The sequence below is a fragment of the Sciurus carolinensis genome, chromosome 3, assembly GCF_902686445.1.
Source record: "Sciurus carolinensis chromosome 3, mSciCar1.2, whole genome shotgun sequence".
Classification (NCBI taxonomy): domain Eukaryota; kingdom Metazoa; phylum Chordata; class Mammalia; order Rodentia; family Sciuridae; genus Sciurus; species Sciurus carolinensis.
Genome location: NC_062215.1, coordinates 87,864,109 through 87,890,635, shown reverse-complemented (window position 1 = coordinate 87,890,635; position 26,527 = coordinate 87,864,109). Strand labels below are relative to the sequence as shown.

The 26,527-nt window shown below is 33.0% G+C and overlaps 1 protein-coding gene across 1 annotated transcript in view; it reads right to left on the bottom strand.

Annotated features, from left to right (window-relative positions):
- Nucleotides 1-26,527, bottom strand: part of R3hdm1 (R3H domain containing 1) — a 198,524-nt gene that overhangs the window by 90,044 nt on the left and 81,953 nt on the right. Inside the window, 6 exon segments of the mRNA XM_047543950.1 lie at nucleotides 4,719-4,797; nucleotides 6,111-6,225; nucleotides 10,287-10,376; nucleotides 10,854-10,895; nucleotides 18,702-18,912; nucleotides 21,187-21,395. Coding sequence (XP_047399906.1) covers nucleotides 4,719-4,797; nucleotides 6,111-6,225; nucleotides 10,287-10,376; nucleotides 10,854-10,895; nucleotides 18,702-18,872 — 497 coding nt within the window. The 5' untranslated portion in view covers nucleotides 18,873-18,912; nucleotides 21,187-21,395.

Here is a 26,527-nt window from a genome sequence, read left to right as displayed (position 1 = left end):
GCATATTCATGTTTGGCATGTGAATCAAAACCATTTAAAGGTAGACATATTTACTGAAATTGCTACTGTATAAGTTTTAAAATGAACAAATATATACTAATTGTTTAAGACACAGTAAACACACTGATCTCAAACTGATCAATAAACTACTACTTAAAGTTAAAACAAAGGGGCAACAATCTTAGTTTTCAGTGTTCTAGCCATTGTACCAGAACTAACTTTAGAGGAAGTGTGTATGGCTGGTGTGCCAGTAGCAAATTACAAAAGCAGAAAACAATAAAGTTTCTATCTGACCACATTGTATTTCACTATTTCATATGTCCTTGGTCTAAATCTCTGTAATAGGTAAGAAATAAGATAATTTAAATATTACTTCCAAAAAAACAAGTACATATCAAACTTACACAACATGGTTATAAAATTAATACAAAAACAGGTATAAAATTAGTAGTATAAGATCTGACAAGGTTCTTCTGGTAAGTAGGTTCTAATTCAGTAATGACTGTACTTAGTGAAGTCTCTGAAAATGTTGCAAACAGAAATTATAGATAACTCATTATTTAACAACTAAAATTAAGTTTATTTATTGGGCTAAGAACAAGATAAGATTTAATGATCTGAAGAAAAATTTCAAACTGAAAATGATTCAAAGGGGAAAAACTGTTTGGAGTTGGGGGTCCTGCTAAGTTGCTGAAACTAGCCTTGAACTTGCAATTCTCCTGCTTCAAATTCCTGAGTTGCTGGGATTATAGGCATGTGCCACAATGCCCGAATTAAAAACTGACTAAATTTTAGTATCAACAAAAATAAATCTGCTTAGCCTTAACTAGAATTCTCCAGGCAATATTTCATTCTGAAAACGTTAGTGAAAATTTGCTGTACTTACCACTAATTGTGTGACATTTATAACTGGCAATTAGTCATCTGCTTCACTGAGAGAATGAGCCATTTATTAAGCTTAATATTAAGCTTTCATACAACTTAATATTAGCTTCAACTTCCTAAATCTACATTGATATTAGTAATAACATGAATTAGACATCACACGAATTGTTCACTTGTGTATACTAAAAAAAAAAACACAAAGAAAGATAAAGTACTGGGCTGGGGAGATAGCTCAGTTGGTAGAGTGCTTGCCTTGCAAGCACAAGGCCCTGGGTTCGATCCCCAGCACTGCAAAAAAAAAAAAAAAAAAAAAAAAAAAGATAAAGTACTAACACATGCTATAATATGGATGAATCTTGTAAACATTATACTAAGTGAATTAAAGTCAGTCATGAAAAACCATTTATTAATATAATTTAATTCAAAGAGATGTTCACAAAGGGGAAATCTATAGAGACAAAAGATTGATTAAGCTGGAGATAATCTATCAATTTTACTATTACTATTACTATAGGGATAGCTAAAGGTTACTGGGTTATTTTAGGGTGATTAAAAAGTTCTAAAACTGCCTGTGATACTTGTGCATATCTGTTAATATACTAATGTTATGGTTTAGATGTGGTGTCCCCTAAAAGCTTATGTGTAAGACAATGCAAGAAGGTTCAGAGAAGAAATGACTAGGTTCTAAGAGTCTTAACCCAATCAGTGAATTAATCCCCTGAGGATTAACTGAGTGGTAACTGAAGTGGTAGGGTATGGCTGGAGGTGGTGGGAACTGGGGTGTGGCTTAGGGGTATACATTTTTATCTGGCCAGTCAAGTCTCTCTCTCTCTCTGCTTACTGATCATGTCAGCTGCTTCCCTATGCCATTCTTTTCTGCCTCAATGCCCTGCCTCACCTCCAGTTCTAAGGAATGGAGCCTGCTGTCTATGGATTGAGACCTCTGAAACCATTAGCCTCTAAATAAACTCTTCCTCACTTAAAACTGCTGTGGTCGGATTCTTTAGTAACAGCAGTGAAATAGCTGACTAAAACAGCTAAAAACCCATTAAGTTGTACATTTAAAAATGCATGCAGCCAACTTAAAAAACTTTTGCATTTGTAGAGGAAAATAGAACTGTATAATAGAAAAGTAATTAGGAATGTGTAAAAATGGATTCCTAATTTTTGTCCATTGCTGATGCTTTTTTCCCATAGATTCAAAGGGAAAAAAGACTACCTGTTATTAGGATTCTATCTTGTTTTACCCACTTTAGTTATGTATTTCTTACCTTCCCACTTATTCCTCAACCTGCTAAGTTCTGGTTTGTACTAACCTATTCCAAACAAATGACTCGTTATAACAGCCAACACTTCCTGATTTCCCAATCTAATGGACTATTTTGATACGTCTATTTTCATCTACCTCTGTTACTTTATCTTTGGTGGAACTGTTTCCCTTTCGTTTGCTTCTTTTTTTTTTTTTCTTTTTTCTTTTTTTTTTTTTTCTTTTTGCGGTGCTGGGGATTGAACCCAGTGCCTTGTGCTTGTGAGGCGAGTACTCTACCAACCGAGCTATCTCCCCAGCCCCTCGTTTACTTCTAAGACAAATGATCTCATGATTCTTCTGCTATGCTTAGGACTCCAGTCTTTACCTTCTTATCTATTTTTAAGTCTGCCTTTTCAGAGAATTTTGTCCTAGCAACTTTCATCTCTACTGATGACTCTTGAGTCTGTTAACTCAAGCCTCATTAATTCACTTGAAAACCACAGCCTTTCAAATGACCATCTCCTTGGTCATCTCAGTTGGGTACTTTAAAATATACTTAAAGCATGTCCCATTCCATTCCTGCTTGCCCCTTATTTACTTTCATAGTTAACAAGACTAGCTCCCAATCAAAAACCTACGTGTTATTCTCATTATCCTTCCATATACCAATGATCAAGTCCTGCCAGGCTACTGCCAGAATATCTTTCAAATGTGTTCCTGTCCTCCCTTTTTTTTTTCATGGCCTCTTAATACCCTCTCCTTTACTTAACCATTCTTTCTGCCAAAGTAATCTTTATAAAATGGCAAAGTAATATTTAAAACACAAACCTCACTATGGCATTACCCTGTTTAAAAATCTGTAGTTACTCCTCAACTTACTACAACAAAAGCAGTATTTCTCAACTGGTACACTATTAGCACTTCAAATAAGACAATTTTTCATTATTTTTTGCTGTCTTATAGGTCTTTTTAGCATCCCTAAATTCCCAATAGCACTCCACACTCATTGGAACAAAATGATCCCTGCACACTTCCTCATGACCTTATGGTGTTGGTACTCATAGGCTGAGGACAATTTGATATGCTTTAAGTTTCCCATCTTACCAACGCTTTTCTCATTACTTTCTAGATTCATTTGCCACATGTCTTCCTGCTTGAGTCAGAGGGTTCAAGTTTGTCTTTCTTTAGATACAGCCTTTACTACACCGACGATGCTGATGATGCCGACTGCCTCGGCAATGCTCTTTTTCTATCTGAAATGCTGTCAATATACTTCTCTGTATGAAGAGTTCCCATGAAAACCACTCCAAATACAAGACTCAGATCAGACACTACTTTCTCAGTGAAGCCTTCCCTTTCCTTTTAGAGGCTGAACCTCTTTCTGTTTTTCAAATAGCACCTTACAGTCTCCTTTACATTTTTCTATTTTAATTATTTATCATGTGTCCTTGAAAATTCTTTTTGTACTTGTAGATGGACAGAATGCTTTCATTTTGTTTATTTTTACATGATGCTAAGGATCGAACCCAGTACCTCACACATGCTAGTCAAGTGCCTTGCCACTGAGCTACAGTCTCAGTCCTCACGTGTCCTTTTGTAGCACAGAGATGGTGAATACTTCAGGATCAGAGAGATGACACCTCATTCAACTTCATATTTACAATGATTAGGTCAATGCTTGACATATGATAGATACTCAATAAATGCCTGTTTAATGTAGCATTATTCATATTATCTTCTATGTGTCCATCTCTGGGGACATTGTTTTATTTTAATTTTATTGTGTTTCAAATAACTACTACATATGGAAGCAAATATCTAGATGAGGGATTTATAACCCTGGTGCCTTTTAGTTCATGAATGTGTTGATGAGATGTTTTGTGGATAGCTTTTTTGTAGGTCTTAAAGTGGTTGATACCTGACAAAAAGTTAAAAACTGCTCGTCAAGTACCATGGCAAAGTATTCACTCAGATAAGCACTTTAAAAAGCTTTGGAGGCAGGCTGGTGTAGTGGCTCAGTGGTAGAGTGCTTGCCTAGCATGTGTGAGGAACTGGGTTTGATTCTCAGCACTGCACGTAAATAAATAAAGTACATTGACGACTGAAAAAAAAAAAAAAAGCTTGGGGGTAAATTGGAGTTAAGAAAAAAAGCTTTGGAAATAAAGGTTTATGAACTCAGCAATAAAGAACAAAAATTTTGCATTTACCTTCAAAACCTCATTAAAATGCATATACTGAGTTCTTATTTTGGTTGGGTGCACTGTGGGAAGCAATATATTTTTCTTTTTTTCCCATGATTAATGCCATTTCTCAATCTCAAACTGGAGCCTATCTTGGTGATTTTCTATTCCCCCAAATACCTATAAGTTATGAATTTTTACATCATCATAACATGCATAATGCAAAAAGATATTTATACATTTGCATACAGTAGACCAACATCTGAGCCCTAAGAAACTAAACTGCCTCTGGGATATTTCAAATATCTGTGATCTTACTCTAATACCCTAACTCAATAATGAAAATATATAGCAAAATTATAGTACTTTAGAAGCAATGTAAACCTTATAAATATAATTTTTACCTGGGATTGTTTTTTAATGTATTTACTAAAAATTCATGTAGATCTATGCCAGTTGAATCAGTGTATTCTTGACTGGAATCTAAAAAACAACAACACAAAAACCCGGTATAAAGTTGTTTGAAAACAAATCCCTTTCCCCTTTACACATGATATATATTTTAAATGAGATGCCCCACATTTTAAGAAAATTTACAAAGTAGGAAAAGGAATTTATGAACTCAAATGATTACAATTTTTCTACTCTTGTATAATGTGTATGACATGGGTTATGTAACTACATGTACATGCATATTCTTAAAAAAAAAATTAACCTCACACATGCCAGAATAATTTACTCTGAATTCTTTAAAGATTCTCTATATACTCACCACATCTTCATGTTCAAAAATGCCTCCCTAGGTGAAAAATTCAAATGACTTAGATAATTAATTATATTTGTATTAAATTAAAACAGTTTAGTTCACTTATATGAATGTAAACAGAGACAGTAATTTGAAGGTAGATAAGAATTTTAGTTCTGAAAGAATAATTTACTTATTTAGAATTCTTTCAGGTCTATTAGAAAAGGCTTGCTTTCAAAATATTTTTCAAAGTCATGTATTTTTCTTTGAAAATGTAATATCCTTTGGCTATTTAAAATACTGTCAACAATTGATTTTATAAACTAATAAAGCATTTTTATTGACCTTCAATGCTAAATGCTGGTGAAGACTCTCAAAACTTTTTATGAAAGATAAACATTATAGGTTTCCAAGAATATTCTTTTTGGGAAATAAATATCATGGTATCAGTTCTTTATATCATAAGGAAGTAATGAAATATGTGTGTGTGTGTGTTGCCTAGGGCCTTGCTGAGGCTGGCTATGAACTTGCATTCCCCCTACCTCAGCTTCCGGAGCTAACGAGATTACAGGCATGGAGGAGCTCAACATACAAATTATAATGATTTCAGTATTACAATATGAAAGACAGATCATCAAGATCAAGAGGATTATCTTCCTTAGTGACTTGAGTATGTGTTGCCATTTTTGGCCAAAGAATCTTACTGATGTATAGAAGTGTGTTAAAGCAGATAAGTAAAAACTACCCCTCCAGTCTGTTTTTTTTTTTGATACTTGAGACAAACCCCAGGGGCACTTTGTCACTGAGAGACACCCCCAGTACTTTTTATTTTGAAACAGGGTTTTGCAAAGTTGCTAAGGCTAGCTTCAAACTTAAGATCCTCTTGCCTCAGCCTCCTGAATTGCTGTGATTACAGGTGTTTGCCACCGTACCTGGGTTGCTTTGTGTTGTTTTTAATACAGTTTTACTATATATAATTACTGAGGGATAAAGGATAGAATTATTGAGTGTAACAAAAATTAGGTTAAAAAGAAACAAATAAATTGCAAACCTCTTGATAACATTTTTCTGGGCAACTTATCACTGGCCTTTTCTTTTTCTGCTTCATCTTTCAAGGGCTTCTCCTCTTTTTCAAATGATTGTGATAACTGGATCTGAATTTTTTCCTGCTGGAAGGCAAAACCAATTATCCAAAGAAAATATAAAGCAATTCATAAAATACCACAAATTTATATTTTCTGAGCAACACAAAATTGTAGAGAAAGAAAAGACTTTTATTTTACCCAATTAGATATTTCACACTAAAAAATAAAAAATATTTATTACTTTATCAGTATCTTGAGAAAAAATGCTAAAATAACATTTTCATTTCAATCTATCACTTGAACACATCTTAGGAATTAATTTGGACAAAAATATTTCCTATTAAGTTTATCTGTTCTTACTTGTAAAAGACCTCTGGAAAGTCAGAATTAAGGTTACCTTAACCTAGTTTTTCATGTCAAGCAAAAGCATGGTGATTATCATCATTTATGACAATGGAAACGTATGAGTGTTGAGTCAATAAAATTTAAGTTTCTGAGTACCTGTTAAAAGTACACATTTCCTTCATTCTCCCACGACAAACAAATTTAAGTACAAAATTTCCAAAATCAATGACACGTGATTAATCAATGACAGTGATTATTTCCTATTTGAGATTTATATATCACTGCCTCTTTCAATTACCACAAAGTTGTTTTTAAAATATTTCAAAGAAGACTGTGTTCCTTCCAGATATATAATGCTGAATTGTAAAAAAACAAAAACAAAAAAAACAAAAAAAACCCCACATTCTATACAACTAAAATGGAAAACTTCATACTTTATTTTAAAACAATCTCATTCCATGCAATTCAGAACTCAATGGGATTACTGGAAATTAATTCGGATAGCCTGAAAAGGTAAAAATCATGTTGAGTTCTGTTTATTTGGGCAAAGTCACAAAGAAAGCTAGAATATATTCCAGACCATTTGTATGAAAGATACAAGTTTAGTCTAATGAGTATTAAATTAAAATATGTATTAGAAACAATATTAAAAAAAGTTCAGTGCATTTTTAGACTAAGTTATAGGGTTGTTCTTTTGTGGTGAAAAACATTAGTCAATTGTTTAGCTTTTCTGGATGGTGGTAGTGGCAACAACATAAGCAGTAAGTCATTATCAAAGGGGATAAAAATTTCAGGGTTCTCAAATTTACAGCCAGTGGAACTTCTGTTAATCTTCTTTCTTTACTCACATATCTGTCCCCACTACCCCAAATAACCGTTAGCAGAATCTTAATCAAACACATTTTTGCCCCAGTAGGACTGCTACCTGCTATTTTCACTTCATTTTTGTTCTTTTACCTATTCCGCCCTTGTTTGTGCTTAGAATATATAGTGTAAATGCTACACACTAGCAATCTTCACCTGGATGATGAACATTTGCTTTATCTCCTCTCTGTTTTGCTTACCTGAAACACTTGGTAACTTACTATATTCATCAACCAGTTTGTTATATCTTTCACTGTGATTCATTTTCTAAAGCATTTTCCTTAATCTTTCTGTAATCATGAAGCAGGTATTTGGAAATGAATTTTAGAACTATTTTTCATAAGTAGAACATTTAGTTTTCCTGATTTGCAGCTTCTTTTCTTGTTACTCTAGGGTAACCCACTAGAATTCAGATGGAAAAAATATATTTCATATTACCTCCTCTTACACCATCACTAAAAGGTTCTTCGAATGACTAGCAGATTTCATTTCCAATTCTGCTCCTAAATACATTTACATTCTAGATATTAAATTATTTTATCAAGATGAATTACATTTTAAAAATCTAATAGATTTAATATAAAAGGGTTCAGTCTTCAGTTGGTCCTTTTTTTTCAGTAGTAAATAAACAAAACATTTTAAATGTTGAAGTCCTTATATATAAACTTTTCTAACTACAGCATCACAGGAAGCTGTAATTCCTTTATTCTTTACTGTCACTGATATCTTTATTGAGGTCACTTCCCTCTAATAAGCTCTCATCAAATACAAGTGACATTTCTCTTTTGATTGCCTCTTAACCTTTTTTATGAGTTTTATTCTAAGTTAATTCCTCAAAAATAACATTCTAAATCAAGAGTATTAGTTGGAAAGTGTCTCTAGCATCAAGGATAAGAAATTAGCATATTTCATTTATTTTCTAATTCTCATTCAGGTGCCATCTGGTTAACTTAATGCTTGAAAAACTTTCTACTAAAAGAAGTATTTTTAATTCAGAGGGGTAATAATAGATTAACTGTATCCAGAGAGAATATAAGAAAACAATGTATTAAGTGAAGTACTTAAATTCTGACATAACCATCTTATTCATTATCCATATGATATAAATCATTTTTCTAAACTTTAAACACAAAAATTATCTGTGATCAACAATGTATACATTAAGATACAGTATATATCCCTATGTTGTTTTTTCTCACATTTTCATTAGTCAGATTTATAGAGTACCTTAACATTTTTTCCCCTCAACCTGTTCCACATAAGGTAAAATACACTGAAAAATAAGAAAAGATCAAGATACCATTTTCTCAAAAATTATCCACTTTTTCTGCATTAACACACTTACAAATGCCCAATCTTTCTCCTGCCCTCAATCTCCTCTGATTATTAATACCATTCTGCTAAGATGGTATAGGATTTTGGTCAATAAAATGAAGAAAGGAATTTTAAAAGAACACTATACTGTTCAGTGCTCCACCACGAATAGGTGCATTCTCCACTATCACTTGTACAAAAGAACTTTTAAATTTTGCTATTTCAAAAAAAATTTGGCTGAGTTTCTTCTTTTTGCTTTTAGAGTATATTATAATTGTTCAGACTTAACCATGCAAAAAGCCAAAGGTTTATATTTGAAAATGTTCTCTACACATTATTAGTTAATAAGATATTCTGACTATATTTCTGTTTTTTGTTAGAAAGTCTGCTATTATATTGCTAAAATGTAATCAAGTTAATATATATGTCTATGTTCTATAGAGCTACATTTAAAAAAAATTACAAATGAATTTTGAATCTGATATTGACATTTGAACAAACGTCAAAAGGAATTTTTAAGAACATTTCATTAAAAACTGTACTTTAAAATTTTATTTTCTTTAAATCTTAGAAATAAAGTATAGTGCTTTCAAAAAGCAGGACATATTCTAAGTGTGTGACAACTATCTTTAGTATGTATAGTAGGCTTAAGGGCTTCATCTAAGTCAAGGTAAAGTATTATTTTTGCTTGAATCACTAAATAAATAAATAAATAAATAAATAAATATTTTAAAAAGATGTGCAAAATGCTATGACTTTTTTTTTTTTTTAATCAGTCATAGCTTCTTAAGTAGCCACAAAGTTGCTTACATTCTTTGGAAACAGTTGGGATACAGGGACATTTTAGGTTGCTAGAAACTTCTATAAAGTAGAACAAACTACTAACAGCCCAAGTTATCACAATGATAAACAATTAGTGAAAAGTCTAAAAACATTTAGGCACAAATGTCCCAAATGTAACATGAGACAAAGATCAATCCATAGCTGAGTTTAATAGAAAGATAAAATCATAGCATTAAAAAGAATATAAGAGGCATACTGGATTATTTGCTTGAATCTCATTATTCTACATTTTATAAGTAGAGAGAGAAGACTTAGAAATATCAGACAACTATTAAAGAGCTACACTAAAATGAAAACTGGCTTTACCATGCCAATTTTTACTCATCTTAAGTAAAATAATGTTTTAAACTGAAATCCTGCGCAATTTCTTTACAAAGAATCAATATTTTAAAAATTTCTAAAACTCAAAACTAAAAGGGCAAATTTCATCATAATAATACTTGCTGGAAGTACTATTTAATATATTATAACTTTTCAACAATAATTTAGAATTATCATAGAGTTAACATTCCCAGTTATTATGATTCCAAAGTTTTACCAAAAGAGAAAGTATTTATTCTAAGCCGTACAGTGAAGAGTTTTTCCAGCTTTTCTTATGTATCTTGGTTGTCAAGTATCCAACCTGTTTCACTTAGTAAAAACAAAACAAATAGAATACACACACACACACACACACACACACACACACACTTTTTTATTTAACCATATGAAAAAATTTCTCCAGTTCCACCATGTCTTTAAATAACAATTTTTGTTTTGCTTTGTTTTGTTTTTACCTGGTTCTCCTGTGATATCTCTGCTGCAGGAGGTGGTGGAGATTCTTCACACACTGCAAGGCTCCGAACTAGCTTTAACTTTGAGCTTGACTAGAGAAAAGTATTTAAAATTAACACTACATTTCATAAGTCTAGGGCATATCCAAAAGCCCCCTGGAGTGAGTTTCTAAATTTCTTTATAGTTTCTGCCATGTATAAAAGTAGATGAAATGTACAAGTCAAATATATCATTACACACTATGAAAGCCTTTTGTTAAGAGGAAAAGCAAACAACTGCAGTTTGGAAAATTATAGCAATAGCAAGAATGGGAGTAATTCCAACTTCAAAACCCAAGAATGGTGAGAAAGCAATTTCTCTATAGATAAAAAACCATCCAAGATTAAAAAAAGCAATGCACAAAAGCAACTAGGCAAGACAAAAAAGCCCCAAATAAAACAAAACAAGCTTTCTGCCCCAAACAAAATATGAAAAAAACTAAACTGAATGTAGTGCTATATGAAAACAAGGATTCATCAAGCATGAAGGAAGGCCCTTGGCATGCCAGCACACCAAAATATTTACTATACCTTAGACCTTTTTCCTGTCTGTCCAAATGACTGCAGTGGTCGCTAAATATACAACAAGAAAGATTTGTATTAAATTTCATACTGAGACAGAAAATTTGTTTAATTCATAAATCTAAAACACAGAAAAACTGTGCATAAAGTATGCAAAATGAAGAAACCAAGTTGGTTCAGAAAAAGAGTATTGATTCCTCCTAGAAGTACTCTTAAAGAAGATTCTCTAAAATCGTGTGAGTTGGCATTTTTCTTTTAATCAGCAAAGAGTCACAATTCTGTGTTAACTGAACTCAGTGGAACTTAAAAGGTGATTTAATAGCAAAATAAAATATACTTCTTTAGTATTTTATATTTGCTTTAGCCAAGATTGGGGGTGGGCAATCTCCCAAAACAACTCAGCAGTTTTAAGTAGCTGAAATCAGAAAAGTTCCAATCTTACTAAAGAGAATGTTTTAAATGCAAGTCAGACTCCAACCACACATCTACTAAGCCTTTTGGCAATGTATGAAGTACATCACCAGTTAGTTTACTGGTGACAGAATCCTACTCACCAAATCTGGAGTAAAGCAATGAAGCAGAAATAAAAAAAAGAGGGCAGACTTCCAATATGGATGTTTAACATGACTGATAGATCATCAGTCACATGACTGGGGAACTCACTGAGGCAACCAGTTCTAGTTTGTGATACTAGGGTGTGGGAAAGCAGCCAAAACACCTATGCAACAAAACTAGCTGGATTTTTTAAAAAAGACTTTCTTATTACCTCCTTCCAATCTCTCCCACTCCAAACCCAACTCCAAATAGCACAGGGTCCAGGCATCTATCATTTATGCTCAGTAACATCAGGAAGCCAATTTGGTAACAAACACAAAACAAATGAAACGTCCTCAAACCTCAGACTTGTACACTTCACATAAGAAGAAAAAAGCCACCATTTTAACATTCAAACAAAGCCATTTTTATAGAGGCAACAGAAACAAGAGTCTATAGAAACAGTATGTCATTCTTCCTATTTTGAGTACAAAGATCTTCAAAGATCAGAATACGGTATTCTTAGGATTTTGACCCTGGATCAACAAAGTAAGAATAAAACAATAAAAGAAAAACCAGGACAAAATGAATAAAAATGACTTTATTTCTTATAGAGAATAAAATTGTATGTATGTACACACATGCACATGTAGTAATGCTGCCTAAGAGGTCTTCTCATGTTGGTATTGTCTTCTGTTTCTAATTACTCTCTTCTTTAATTTGGTAAAAAAAAAAAAAAAAAAAAAAAAAAAAAGTAACTTACATCTAAAAACAAAGTAAAAGAAGTTATACTACCATAGAGTCAAGGCTTATAGGAACAAAACAGTGGGAGAAAACTAATAGAAGGATACTAGGAGAATGCACATGACGAGAAGAATTCTAAGTATAAAGAAAATTAATTTGTGATTTACTCTTCTCCTATGCTTTAAACCCTTGCAATTCTAAATATCAGTAGTATAAACCTTCTATTAAAAATGTCTAAAACAAAAGATGATTAATTGTCAAAGTAAATGTTATATTCATAGGTGGAAGAGCTGGTTTTAAATTTCTGACTGCTTTTTTACTAAAGTAGGTGGTCCTGGTCAAAGTATTTCAGTTTACTCTTGCCTGTATAAAGCTTACATGATTTGAACTAATTCACATGGTTCTTGAAGAGATTCAGTTTAAGATTTAAAAAACAGAAGGTGGTTTTGGTATCCGTAAACAAATGTTCTATCTCTGCTTATTAACCATGAGATCTTTGATAAGTTATTTAACCTATCAGATGCTACTTTCAACCTATAAAATAAAGATGATGCTACACATTGTTCCTAGAGTACTGCTTTAGAGAATTCTAAGTCTTACATATGTATTAACTCCGAGTTTTAATTTGCAAGCAGTCTTAGATGACACTGAAGAAAGATGAGGAAAGACACAGAGAAATAAAATTATCCTAATTTAACAGCATTTAACCAGTATGTTCTCAGTTGTTGCTATATGCCACACTTTGTGCCAGGCACCGGAGACATGAAAATAATTAAGACACAGGGCCTGTTCTTAAGGACTACCCAGTTCAGAATGAGCTACTTAAATAGCCAAAGAAAACCCAAGAGCTTCAGAATCTTAGTCCAGTGCCCTTTACATTACACCTATAAAAAACCTTTTTGTTGTGGATTACACATATTCCTGGTAGACAGAATTCCGGGCCCCAAAAGGACGACTCCCATCCTCTAGCTATGTAATCAACTACTAATCTAGGTACTGCTATGAAGAGATTGTATAGAAGTAACTAAGTCAAGTCAGTTGATCTTAGGATACAGATTTAAGATTCAAGTGACCCAATCAACTGAGTCCTTTAAAAGTAGGGAACACAAGGGAAAGTCAGACAGATTTAAAAAATTCAATATACCATCACTGGTTTTGAAAATAGGACAAGTTGAGAAGTATTGAGTAGCCTCCTAAAAGCAGAGAGCCCAACAACAAGTTTGGAAACCAGGACCTCAAACCAACAGTAAGAAAGTGAGGTCTGCCAACAACTGGAATGAGCCTCAAAGTAAGTTTTCCAGATTCTTCAGAAAAGGCCTCAGCCTCACTGACACCTTTGATTTTGGTCTTGTAAAATCCTAAGCAGAGAACCCAGTTGGGTCTCCTGTGAGCTGACAAATGAGTGCTGTTTGTCTATAAGTTTGTGGTAATTTGCTATATGGTAAAACGAATGCACTACTACATAAGTAAACTGTAAACTGCCTAAGTGGCATTATTCAATAAAATGACATATTATTTCATTTCAAATAGAAAAGAACAGAGACTACATAATATATTCTAAAACACTGCCATACACACATAACACAGCAGAGAAAACAAGTTCTGTTTATGAAAGCTAATATCTTTTATTTCATATTTGTGTTATCAATCTGGCAGCTAAATTTGACTTAAAATAGGAATTCTCCTAATTTGATAAATAATCATTTTAAAATTGGATTTTGTTATTTACAGCACATTTTCACCTTTAGCAGAATTTCGCTGTCAGAAAAAATGTGGCAGCTAGTATAAGAGACCTTTAGTAGTTCAGAGATATGCTAATTAGATTAGAATTTAGAAGGTTTAGAGACAAAGCACCACTTTATAATTCACACTATTCTACACTGCAGTATAAGACAGGAACTAGGTCAACAAGTGGGCACAGAATATGAAACATTCTTAAAAGAATTTCATTTTGAAACTGGTATTAATATATTGCCAGAGCTGTCAGCTCTTAGAATTTGGAGAAAAACTGGGAACTATCAGAATAATCTTCCTGGATTATACAATGTTAATATAAAAATAACTGCTAATCAAATATCATTGAATTAAGAGGAAATGTGACTTACTTCCTTGGATAACTTTCATGTATATTTTGAAAAAATGATGATGAAAAAAATTTTAATTTTAATGAAACCCTTTAACTAAAACTCTTAATAGATCTTGAAGAGTCACTAATTCTCACCACTTCTCTAGATGATAGTAAGGGTTAATGGTAGTTATGTGAAAGAATATAATGAATAAATGTCTAGGTTTAAGGTTAGAGGCATTAAAACAAAAGATGCCATGCTGCCATTTGAAAAAAAAAGAAAACAAAGTTTTCAGAGTTAAGGGAGTTGACTTAAAAAAAAAAAAATCAATAAACCAACAAACCAAGACAATCACTAATTTATTTTTACCACTTAACCCTCAGACTATAGAGCACAGGGTTGAAATCCGAAGGTCTAAGTCGTCTTATACTCTAAGGAAAAGTTCCCAGAGAAAGAAAGAGAAACAGACTTTCTGGTTATCTATATATTAAATGAAGGCGAAGGATCTTCCCAACCAATTGGTGATGTACATGAAAATTATCCAAGGAAGTAAAAATAGTATGTAAAAACATTTCTAAATTTACAACATATGATGAATATCTTCATACATGTCACAGTAAACTATTGTGAAAAGTGAATATATTTATAAGGGTTGTCATATATGCATATGGCCCAGTTTCAATAAAAGAGTACCAAGTTCTAGAAATAAATTTAAAAAGTAAATTACATTATGGGAAGTGAAGCAAGAAATTTTTAAAAAGGGAACTCATTCAAAAGTAATAAAGACAATAAAACTATAGCACATAAATAGGGTTAGCAGAAAAAGAGAACTATCACATTGAAATTTTAGGGAGTGTGTTAAGAAATAAGTTTTACGCTTTATTACTAAAGAAAAATTCATCTCATATGACAATAAAGGGACAAATTTGAAAAACTAGTTGTGCTGTAGCTCATAAATAATTGCTAATAATTATGATTATACTGTTAATACTATCTCCCATTTGTTAGGCTCTATTTGATAAATACATTATACACATCTTTTTAAAAATTCTTTTTTTCTGCATTTTTTATTAGTGCATTATAGTATATAATGATGGCATTTGTTTTTACATAATCATCCATGAAAACAATATAACAATATAATTTGGCCAATTATCACTCCCAAGCAGTTTCCTTCTTCCTCCAAACCTCTTGGTCCCTCTCTTCCACTGATCTCCCTTTGATTTTCACGAGATCCATCCCCACCTTTTCCTTTTTCCTCTCTAGCACTACATACACACAACATTTTTAATCTATACATGACAAACAGAAAAATGATTTGCATAATTTCATAGAGGCTTGTATGTGATGGCTTAAAAAGAAATATCTTTGTATGTTTCATCAATGAAGGAATTTATTGCCTACTCCTTTGCCCACGTTATTGAAGAAGTGTGGCTCTGGGCCTTGAACTTTTTTGAGAGTCTTATTAGAACATCATTGCTTTCTTGCCTCTTATCTTGCTCCCCTCCCAACCCCTTTTAAAGAAATGCCTTAGAAGTAACTTGGGGAATAGAAGATGTAAGATTCTCATCTTGATTATCAAAAGGCTTACTAAAGAAACTGGGAACATACTAAACCCTACTTTAACTGAGTGTGTGTTGAAAATTCTTTAAATATATACATGAGAAGCTATTCATGCACTCTGACAACCAAGGTTTGCTTAGGCGTTAACAAGAATCAGCTATCATGTGTGTTACCAATACAATTTGGACTGACCATCCTATTTTTTAAAAATAGTTGGCAAAGGGTTGGAGGGTGGGAAAGCACTGTTTGAATTGTTTCAATATGTTTTGGATTGTGTATACACAATCTTTACACAGTACCTTAGAAGTACCAAAGGAAGATAAAATGTTTAGTAGTATTAGAATAGGTAACTCCATACTAACTAGATTTTTTTTGCAACAAAACACACAGTTCCTTGTTGATGCTTGAAACAGTTGACTTTCACATTAGTTTTAGTAAAAACACAGGAAAAATTACTTTCTAGTTTTATCTACTTCCACTTCCAATTTCTATTTCTAAGTCTCTTCTGTACAGTCACTTCAACTGTAGTAGGCCCTTTGCCTCTGATGGAGGTATTGTGGACCTCAGAAACTCAAAGCAGAATCAATTTTTCATACAGTAAATTCTAAATAAACATTTGAAGAAACAGTAAAGACAATATTTAACGGGTTAACATAAAATAAATTCTTACATACTACTTTTTCCTCTTCTAATCTTTACAATCACCATGCCATATGAACATGAGATCAAAGACCTTGCCCGTTTTTATTATGGTATTTCCTCAGCATGGAACAGGTTTTCAATAAATGTTGGGGTAGGGCTAGTACTTGCATAGTATGCATAAGGTCCTGGGTTTGATTCCCAGTACCATACCACACACACACACACACACACACACACACACACACACACAAATAAAAAAGAAAATTTCCTGCCTTACCTGCACAAACAACTGAATCATGATACAATAGTGGTCATGAGAATGTTCTTATGTTTACTGTCAAGTGTAATACTTAACACACGGTAGGAAACACAATAACATAAGTTAACTATGTGTTGATAAGCATGACTGGAAAAATGTTCATTAGGTGCAGAAAAGAGACTAAAAGGAAATATAATTTCAACCACAAATGCAATAGAATTTTAGCAGATTTTCTCTGATGCAATCAGGATACTGGCATGCTGCCATCACTGCAGTATGCTAATTATAGGCATGGCAATTTTTTGTTATTTTAAAAAGTGCTATTACTAAAATTGACTCGAAAAAAATGTGCTATTTCTAATTTCTTAGGTAATTACCACTTGACTATGCTTAATCAGTGGGTCTAAGTCTTTTTTTATAGATGTAGAAGTTGGTATCACTGTGTAACATGGTGTGTGGCGCATAACAGGGAAAATGTTTTTGACTGAATAAAGGAATGAGATGATCTTTAAAGAAGCTCTCTTTAATTGTCTTAAGAAAAAGGTGAAGGATGGGGCTGGGGTTGTGGCTCAGTGGTAGAGTGCTCACCTAGCACATGTGAGGCAACGGATTTGATCCTTAGCACCACATAAAAATAAATAAAATGAAGGTATTGTTTCTGCCTACAACTAAAACAAAACAAAATAAAAAAAACCAGCAAAGGTATAATTTTTGGCATGTAGACCTCAAAGTCTTTAGGGTATAGAAAAGAATGATAGGGGCTGGAGTTGTGGCTCAGTAGTAGAGTGCTTGCCTAGCACATGTGAGGCACTGGGTTCGATCCTTAGTACCACATAAAAATAGATAAATAAAATAAAGGTTAAAAAAATGCTGTTAAAAAAATGATAGAATAGTTTCTCCAAAAAAAAAAAAAAAAAAAAAAGAATTATTTATTCATGAGGTTAAACTAAAACATGTACTAAAGATAATATTTTAGGATAAATTTTTGTGCTACGTTAAAGAAGGGCAAACTCTTTCCTATTCAGAGATGGGATCTAATTTACCATCCTATGGACTGGCTTTATTGACATGTGTCATCCAAAAGATAGTGAAACAGGGTAGGATGTCCAAGGCTAGTTCAAAGCTTTCTTTAGCCTGTTTTCTCTTGGAACATTTTTTCTGGGACCTCTGAGTTGCCACGTTAGAAGTCTGACTATCTTGGGTTGCTATATTGGAGGGATCATGAATAGATACTCCTAGGTCCATATGAGTCCAGCATTCTAGCCATTCCTACCAAGGTGCCAGACATATGAAGGAAGCAATACTGGATCCTACAGGCCAGGCCATTGGCTAGTTGAATACCAGCAAGGGACCTCTTTGGATACCTTATACCTTACTCAGCCAACTGCTGCAACACTTCCTGACCCACAAAATCTTATTAAAAAAAATTGTTAGCCCTTCATTTTGAGAGAACAGATAACGGAAATACCCTGTAAAAGAACAAATACTAGAAATACTACTTGAAACAATTTTTACCTATATTGAGTCTATTCTATTTATGAATTCAATTTCTGTCTAGGCCTGGAATTAAAAGTTTTCTCAATGGTTGTTCAAAGTTATCATATATGTACAGCACAGCATCAAAAGCATCAAGTGATATTTTTTCCCCTCACCAACCTCTACTTAGTCATGGTTTACTGAGAAACCCAGGGAGGGTTGTTTTTGCAAAGAGATCTTCTGCAGGTTCAATCTCTCTAGCTCTCTCTCCTCTAAGTGCTCTTCAGTTAAATTGTGAACTTTCACAGCATTGAAAGGGAAGAATAAAATGAAAAAGTAGAAAGCCAATAAAACACATTGGCTACATACAAATAGAACTGTTATATGAAATACACAAATCAAAGAGCAAAGACTCAGCAAGCTAATCCAGGTGATTGAAAAACCAGCTGGTAAGCATGTCCCAGAGGGTCAACTTATCCATTTATAATTCTGAAAAGTGAGTTTTGCATGAAAAGATGCATAACTGTATACTGAATATTTGGTATTTGTAGCAACAGAGAAAATTCTGTTTACCTGCAAATCAATATTGTTGTCAATACAATGTTCATTCTTTTCTGCCAAAATCTTCCCATAGTTTTCTGATTTGATAAGATTTTCAACTCTGGTTGTATCTTTCATTTCTGCCTCCAAATCCTTCATTGTTTCAGTTTCATCTTTTACAGTAACAGTATCAGACATCCTCATTAGCAAAGGTTATTTTAGAATTCTATAGGGAACTTGAAGCCTTAACAAGAAAAAAAAATTAATTCAGTTTGAAATATTTTTTATATTCAATTACTATACAATATTGATTGTGTACCCTGTATGCTACAATAATAACACAATGTCCATGGAAGCAAAATTTATGCTTTTTAAGGACTATACCATTTTGTGGCTGATATGTTTTTTAAAAAGCCACAATAGAGAGAGAAGAGCTATCATAAACATATAAGGTGATTTTATTACACATATCACTTGTGAAATTTCTTAAGAAAAGTAAGAAATAAACCATATCAAGATGGAAGATAATGGTTAGATGGTTAAATAAGCATATTTTGATGACCTTAAAAATCTTTCTCTCACTGGAATAGGGGGCTGTAATCCCAGTGACTTGGAAGGCTGAGGCAGGATTGCAAGTTCTAGACCAGCATTGGCAACTCAGCAAGGCCCTAAGAAACTGAGTGAGACCCTGTCTCAAAATAAAAACATAAAAAGGGCTGGGGATGTAGCTGAGTAGTAAAGCACCCCTGGATTTAACCCCCACCACATACCAAAAAACAAAACAAAACTTTTTCTTTAAAGGAATATTATATTATCCTGTAAGAAAAATATTTTCTTATCATAATAGTCCTAAAATTCTAAATTTCTTAAATGACCCTGAATTTCAAAAGGATGCAATTTTAAAAATTAAAAGAATGTCCTACACAAAACATACTTGTGAGTCTGGGTTCAAATTTGTTCCACAATATGAGTAAAGCAATGAAAACTCTGACTTAGGTGATTCAAAGCCAAACAACATGTTATTATCAGATATTCTAGAAAATGGAATCCATAGGAGATCAAATATAGATGTAAATATATCTCAAGAATTAGTGAAGAAAACACTGCTAACTTTACACTATCTATCAAATAGGAATGTATCAGAGATTAAACCTAAAAAAAGATAGCTGTCATTCTAGGACATGTGAAAAATATATCAAAACCAACAAAACAATTTACTCATTCTTTTTTTAAATATTTTTTTTTAGTTGTTAATGGACACAATATCTGTTTTTTTAATGTATTTATTTTTATGTGGGACTGAGGATGGAAACCAGTGCCTCACACAGGTGAGGCAAGCACTCTACCCCTGAGCTTACAGACCCAGCCCATGATTTACTCTTATTCTTTTTTTTTAATTTTAATTCTTTTTAGTTGTGGATGGAACTTTATTTATTCATATGTGGTACTGAGGATCGAATCCAGTGCCTCACACATGCTAGGCAAGCTCTCTATTACTGAACCACAACCCCAACCCTACTCTTATTCTTAATGTAAATAACTTATTCTGAAATGTATTAAAAAATTTAAAATCAGTGGATGGATAGAAAGATGAAAATAGGTTAAAGCAAGTATTGTACAATGTCAGTGGCAGAATTGAAAGATGATTATGTAAAGGTTCACTGTAATTCTTTCAACTTCTCTGTATTTTAACAAATTTTTAAAATAAAAACTTGATGAAAAAGCTGTAAAAATTATCTTCTTTATACAATTTGGAAAATTCAAGAGTTTAGCAAAATAAAGATCTACAATAAAATACCTAAGCAGATTTTAGGAATCTATAAATGTTTCTGAAAAGTTAAAAAAAAAAAAAAAAAAAAAAAAAAGCCAAAAATAGATTCTAAAATTACAGGTATACTACACTGAATTAAAAAAAAAGCATCTTCCACTGGGCGAGGCACAGTGGCTCAAGTCTGTAGTCCCAGCACTGGGGAGGGTGCAAAGGGAGGATCACTTGAGATTGAGGGTTTGAGAGAAGCCTAAGCGACAAAGGGAGACTGTCTCAAAAACAAAACAAAACAAAAACGTCTTCCTCATTTATAAGCCATACCATAAGTTAATTGGCTCATTCTAAAAATAAGGTTACAAAAGTAGGAAGATGAAAGGGAGGCTACTGAAATACTCTGGATCCTTACTTTCACACATAAGATTTCTGTTTGTTTTTTTAGTCCTAGGGATGGAACCCAGTGCCCTACATAGGCTATGTAAGTGCTATACCAATCAAGTACATTTCCAGCATGATATGTAGGATTTTTAAAGAAAAACAGCTGTGGGGTTGTGGTTACAGCTCAGTGGTAGAATGATTGCCTAACATGTTCCAGGCACTGGGTTTGATCCTCAGCACCACATAAAAGTTAAAAGGGATTATATCCATCTACAACTTAAAATATATATATATATATTAAAAAAAAAAAAAAGAAAGAAAGAAAGAAAGAAAAAAAAACGGATGTGTTTTTCTGAAGGAACTGGAGAGTGTTACCTGATGTGTCCTATGGATCTGAGATTGTGGTGTTCCACAAAAACAAAATAAAATAATCCAAGGTTCCTTTTCACAGCTGTCAGCCAGGATGTCAATTGTATTGAACCATCTGTAATCTGGCAGGAGGAGTCCCATGTCCTTGTCACCACTGTAGATTCCTGGACTGAGATGGACTGTCTTGGATCAAATGTATCATACCTTTCAGTGGCCTAAAATTAAAACAAAAGAACACATTTTAGCAAAACAGGCAGGGGAAATGGAACATTTCACAGCAATTTAGAAATTAAAAATACTACTATTAGTAGTTTTATTTTCTTATCCTAAATAAGAGTCAGGACACTTAAATTACAACTAATTCACACTCATTAGTTAGGTGAACCTGAATAAATCAAGGAGGTCTGGAGGAGAGGGGAGGAATTAATACAAAATAAGAACTTGCAATGTGGTTAGAGATTAAAGGAAGAAGTAACTCCACTTTGTAGTATGGAGGTGGGGGGGTGGGGTGGAGACCTGGCCTAAGACCCCAACCAGGAACACGTTTTTAACTCTAAAAACTGTGATTTTTTTTTGTGCTCACTTCGGCAGCACGTATACTAAACCTGTGATTTTTTTACAGGTCCCCCCCCACCTCCAGAGCTATAACTCTCTGGACTTAAGATGGTCATTTTGAATAATACATCCTAGAGTTTTAAACATACAAAAGAACAGAAGGGTTAGAATAGTCAATTAACGTTTTCAAAGAAATCCACTTTGTCTGTTAAAAGAAAATGTCTATAAAGGGTAGAATGACAATTTTTAATGACATCTGGAAAAATCAGTACCAAAAGTCTCTCCATGTCATATATATATATACACATATTTGGTAACTGGGTATTGAACCCAAGAGTGTTGAGCCACATCCCAGCCCTTTTTTATATTTTTATCTAGAGACAGGGTCTCGCTGAGTTGCTTAAGGCCTCGCTAAGTTGCTGAGGCTGGCTTTGAACTCACAATCCTCCTGCCTCAACCTCCGTAGTCACTGGGATTACAGGCATGTGCCATCGCATCCAGCTCCATGTCATATTTTTAAGTCAGTTTCATTTTACATTTATGTGGTTCAAGCAAAGACCTCATGGCAAGCAAATAATTCTAAGAAGATCATATGGTTCTTCTATCTTCCTTTGACATTTATGTTGTCAATAAACAGAATTTTACAATTTAAGGTAAAACAACTGGGTAAAATGAGGTTAAAGTACCAAGAAATTTATTACTAACACAGCTGAGCATGTATAATAGAAAATTTCATATCCCATACTATTTTGAAATATAATCATTTAGAACCCTGATATATCTTCACATTAGTTTTTGTATCTCCAATAACTAAGGGATAATAAGTAGAAAAAGGAGAATCATAAACAAATGTTAGGGTTTTATTTATTTTTTTTTTGAACTGAACTATATCATCTCAATTTGATCAAGCTTCTTTGGCCACTAAATGGTTTTTTTTTTTAAGTTACATCAATACCAAACACAAACACAAATTTCTTCAATATAATTTTTCTCAATTTTAACATTTTCTCTTATAAAATGATAGACACAAGATGAAAGTAAGTCAGGAAATGTTTTACATATTTCTTGTTAACTGACTGATTTAGTCATGAATTCTTTAAATTTGAAATTCTATAAAAGTGAGGTTCAAATCCATTAGGAAGTAAATAACAGCACTGACTAAGGTAAAAACTGCAAGGGGAGTAAGAAAGGAGAATAACCTGAAGAGATGGACATCTCAGAAGACTGTCTTAGGACCCCGAAGTCCTCTAGAGCCCTAAACAATTTCAGTGGCCATCATCCCATTTAAAAACTGAAATTCTCAGAATCTGTTTCAACTTAAAATGAACAGATAAATGGGCTCAAAATTCACACTCAACTTTGAAAACACATTCTTATAATGTTTATCCAAAGAGTGATACCAAAAAGCAAAACTATGAATGTACTAGGATATATAGTAAATCTTTTTGTAACTATGCAGTGGGAAAGTCCTTTCCAAGTGCAACTCGACAATTTAGAAGCCATTAAAGGAAAATAGTTATAAAACTTACAAAATTTAAAAATTTCTCAAAATGGAAGATAAACAAATTAAAAGGAAAATGATACAAATGAATATTTCCAACAAAAACTGGCTGAAATATGGAAAGTAAAATACCTCTTACAAAACCAGGGTAACAAAAAGGGAAATGGGGAAATGGTAGAAGTAGGCAAATTACAAAAAAGTACAAATAACAACCATCAAAAACTAATACTTTGTATAGTTTACCATGTGCCCAACCCTGTTTTAAGCCTTTCACAATTCATTTAAAGTTTACGACTGGGCTGGGGGTATGGATCAATGGTAGAGTGCTTGTTTAGCATGTGAAAGGCCCTGGGTTCAAACCTCAGCACCGCAAAAACAAAATAAAATAAAGCTCACAATAATTGTAAGAAGGATATCTTTTGATTATCCCTGTTTCGCAAAAGATAAGGAAATTATAAGCACTGAGAAATAAAGTAATTTGCCTAAGATCACACATTTAAGTCTGAGAACCAAGGATTTGAACAATGGTTGACTGGTGCTGCTGTACTGATGTATCATCATTCATATGTACCAACAAGAGGGATGATTTGTTTACAGAACCTTTATTTTAAGAGTAATCACAATACGAGGTAACTCCTTAACATTAGATTGAAGATAGAAAGTAAACTTATTCTTTTCTCAATGACAGAATTTATGCACCTTTTCTTTGTGTTTGTGTGCAGAGGAAAAGAGTATTACTAACTTTGTAATAATTGTTCTACTGACTGTTTTCTCCTGAACTGTCAGAACTCCAAGAAATACACAATGATCTAGGTTTTCTGAATCTTCCTGTCTTTTGTGATAAGTTCTAACTGCAAACCTGAGTAGCAAGAAGGATTCAGAGTTTGTGGCTAAGAAACAATGTGAAGCCTAGCAGTTCACAATGATAAATATGCATAGTTATAAACCTTCCTCAATGTAACAAAGAATAGTGGAATTAGGATCAACCACATTTGGAAAGGAAGACTGTAATATATATGCGGTCTATAGATAAGCAGATTCTCTAGGGAAAGTTTCAGATGCCATTTTCAGCAATAAAAATGCAATATAGAGCTGGGTGTGGTGGTGTACACCTTTAATCCCAGTGGCTCAGAAGGCTGAGACAGGAGGATAGGGAGTTCAAAGTCAGCCTAAGCAACAGTGAGGCACTAAGCAAATAAGTGAGACCCTGTTACTAAATAAAATACAAAAAAGGGCTGGTGATGTGGCTCAGTGATCCTGAGTTCAATCCCCAGTACCTCCCCCACCAAAAAAAAAAAAAAAGTAATATTGATACTGATAATTAAAAATATAATTTTGCTATGCTTAGGGTGTAATTTTTGGTTTCACTACACAAAAGAATTAAAGTTAGGTAAAAAAAACAATAAAAACCCTAAGGTTAAACAAAAAACAATATTCTAAGTTAACAAAATATTTAAATATAATTTATAAGTTAATTTATTCTGAAAAAGAAATCTCGCTCCTACTAGTAAAATGAAATATCATTGACAGAATACCAGGGGAAAAAAAAGTTACATTATTCAAGTAATTTGAATACAATCTGGCAAAGCACACTGCATAGGTATTTCTTTATGACTACCTACTTCTCCAATGTCACTTCATTAGATGGCTATAATGCTATAAAATATAGTTAGGCTATCTATCACATTTAAAAAGGAAATAAAATGCTCCAAACTAACACATTCAGCTTCTCCCTAAGATTATAATTGGAAAAACCAATTTCAAAGGTCTTTAGAGAGAAAGGTAAAAACAAAACAAAATATCTGTTTTTATGAGATAGTTAGAAAGAAAGGAAATCCAAATTTTCAGTCACTGGTCAGTCACTTGAACCAGAATATAATTTGCTAAATATCTACATGGTTTATCAACAGTTACTGTCATTCAAAAAAATTTACTGAATAACCACAGAAAGTATTGTAACTTCAATGAGTATCAGTTTTATTTAAAGAGTGAAGAGAACAAATTACCTTGACTTGAAAGAGTTTGTTAAACTCAAAGGAAGTTTAACGGTGACATTTATTAACAAAGAGACAAAAAAAAAAAATTTTTTTTTTTTAAACCAGTGTTGGGGATGGAACCTAGAGCCTTGTACATGCTAGGCAAGTACTGTACCACTGAGCTATACACCCAGCCCTTATAATAATTTCAAGAAGGTATTATAAGAGAGGAGGAAGGACTTTTGGTAGTTGAAGAATGCGAAGAAAGAATTTATTACTGGAGGCTTATAAGACTGGGACAAATTACTTTTAAAGAAAAACTTAAAAGGAAAGATAGGAAAAAGAAGACCACTTAACTGAAAGAGAACGTAGGAAAAAGACCACTTAATTAAAACAGAATGTATGAACTAGGGGTAAAGGCAAAAAGTTTGATGATGGTAAAGATGGGAAACAGGATCTGTTCTATACTTTAAGTCCATTTCAGAAAACAATGTGATATCAAATCGTTTCACATATCTTGAAATTTCATATCTGTGATCTTATTGAATCTTAACATTTCCAAATCTGTATCTATCTACATCCTAAGAAGACTCACTCATGCACACAAATATATGGAATGAAAATATTTACATCATTTTATTTAAAAGCAAAGAACCATATTGCAATGATTATGCATATCAATGCTTACGGCAGCACAATTCAGAATTGCTAAGTTATGGAACTTGCCTATATGCTGACCCACAGACAAATGAATAAAGAAAATGTGGTATATATACACAATGGAGTTTTACTTAGTCATAAAGAAGAATAGAATTATGACATTTGCTGGTAAATGGATAGAAGTGGAGAACATCATGCTAAATAAAATAAGCTAGACTCAGAAAGTCAAAGGTTGAGTGTTTTCTCTTGTAAGTGAATACTTCATTGAAATATAGAAAAAAAAGGTGGGGGAGGGGATCCTGGGAAAATAGAGGATCAATGGATTCAAGGAAGGAGATTGAGGAGGAAGGAGGAAGAAAAGGAAAGAACTATGGAATGAAATTAACCAAATTATGCTATGTTACATATATGAATATAACACAATGAATTCTAGCTTTACATGTATCTATGAAGCACCAATTTAAAAAAAATAGAAGGAGGGCTGGGGAGATAGCTCAGTTGGTAGAGTGCTCGCCTTGCAAGCACAAGGCCCTGGGTTCAATCCCCAGCACCGCAAAAAAAAAAAAAAAAAAAAAAAGAAGGAGAAAAAAAGCAAAGAATGGGAAAGATTAAAAATATTAATAGGGAATTTATTTTTAAAAAAGTAAAACCAACT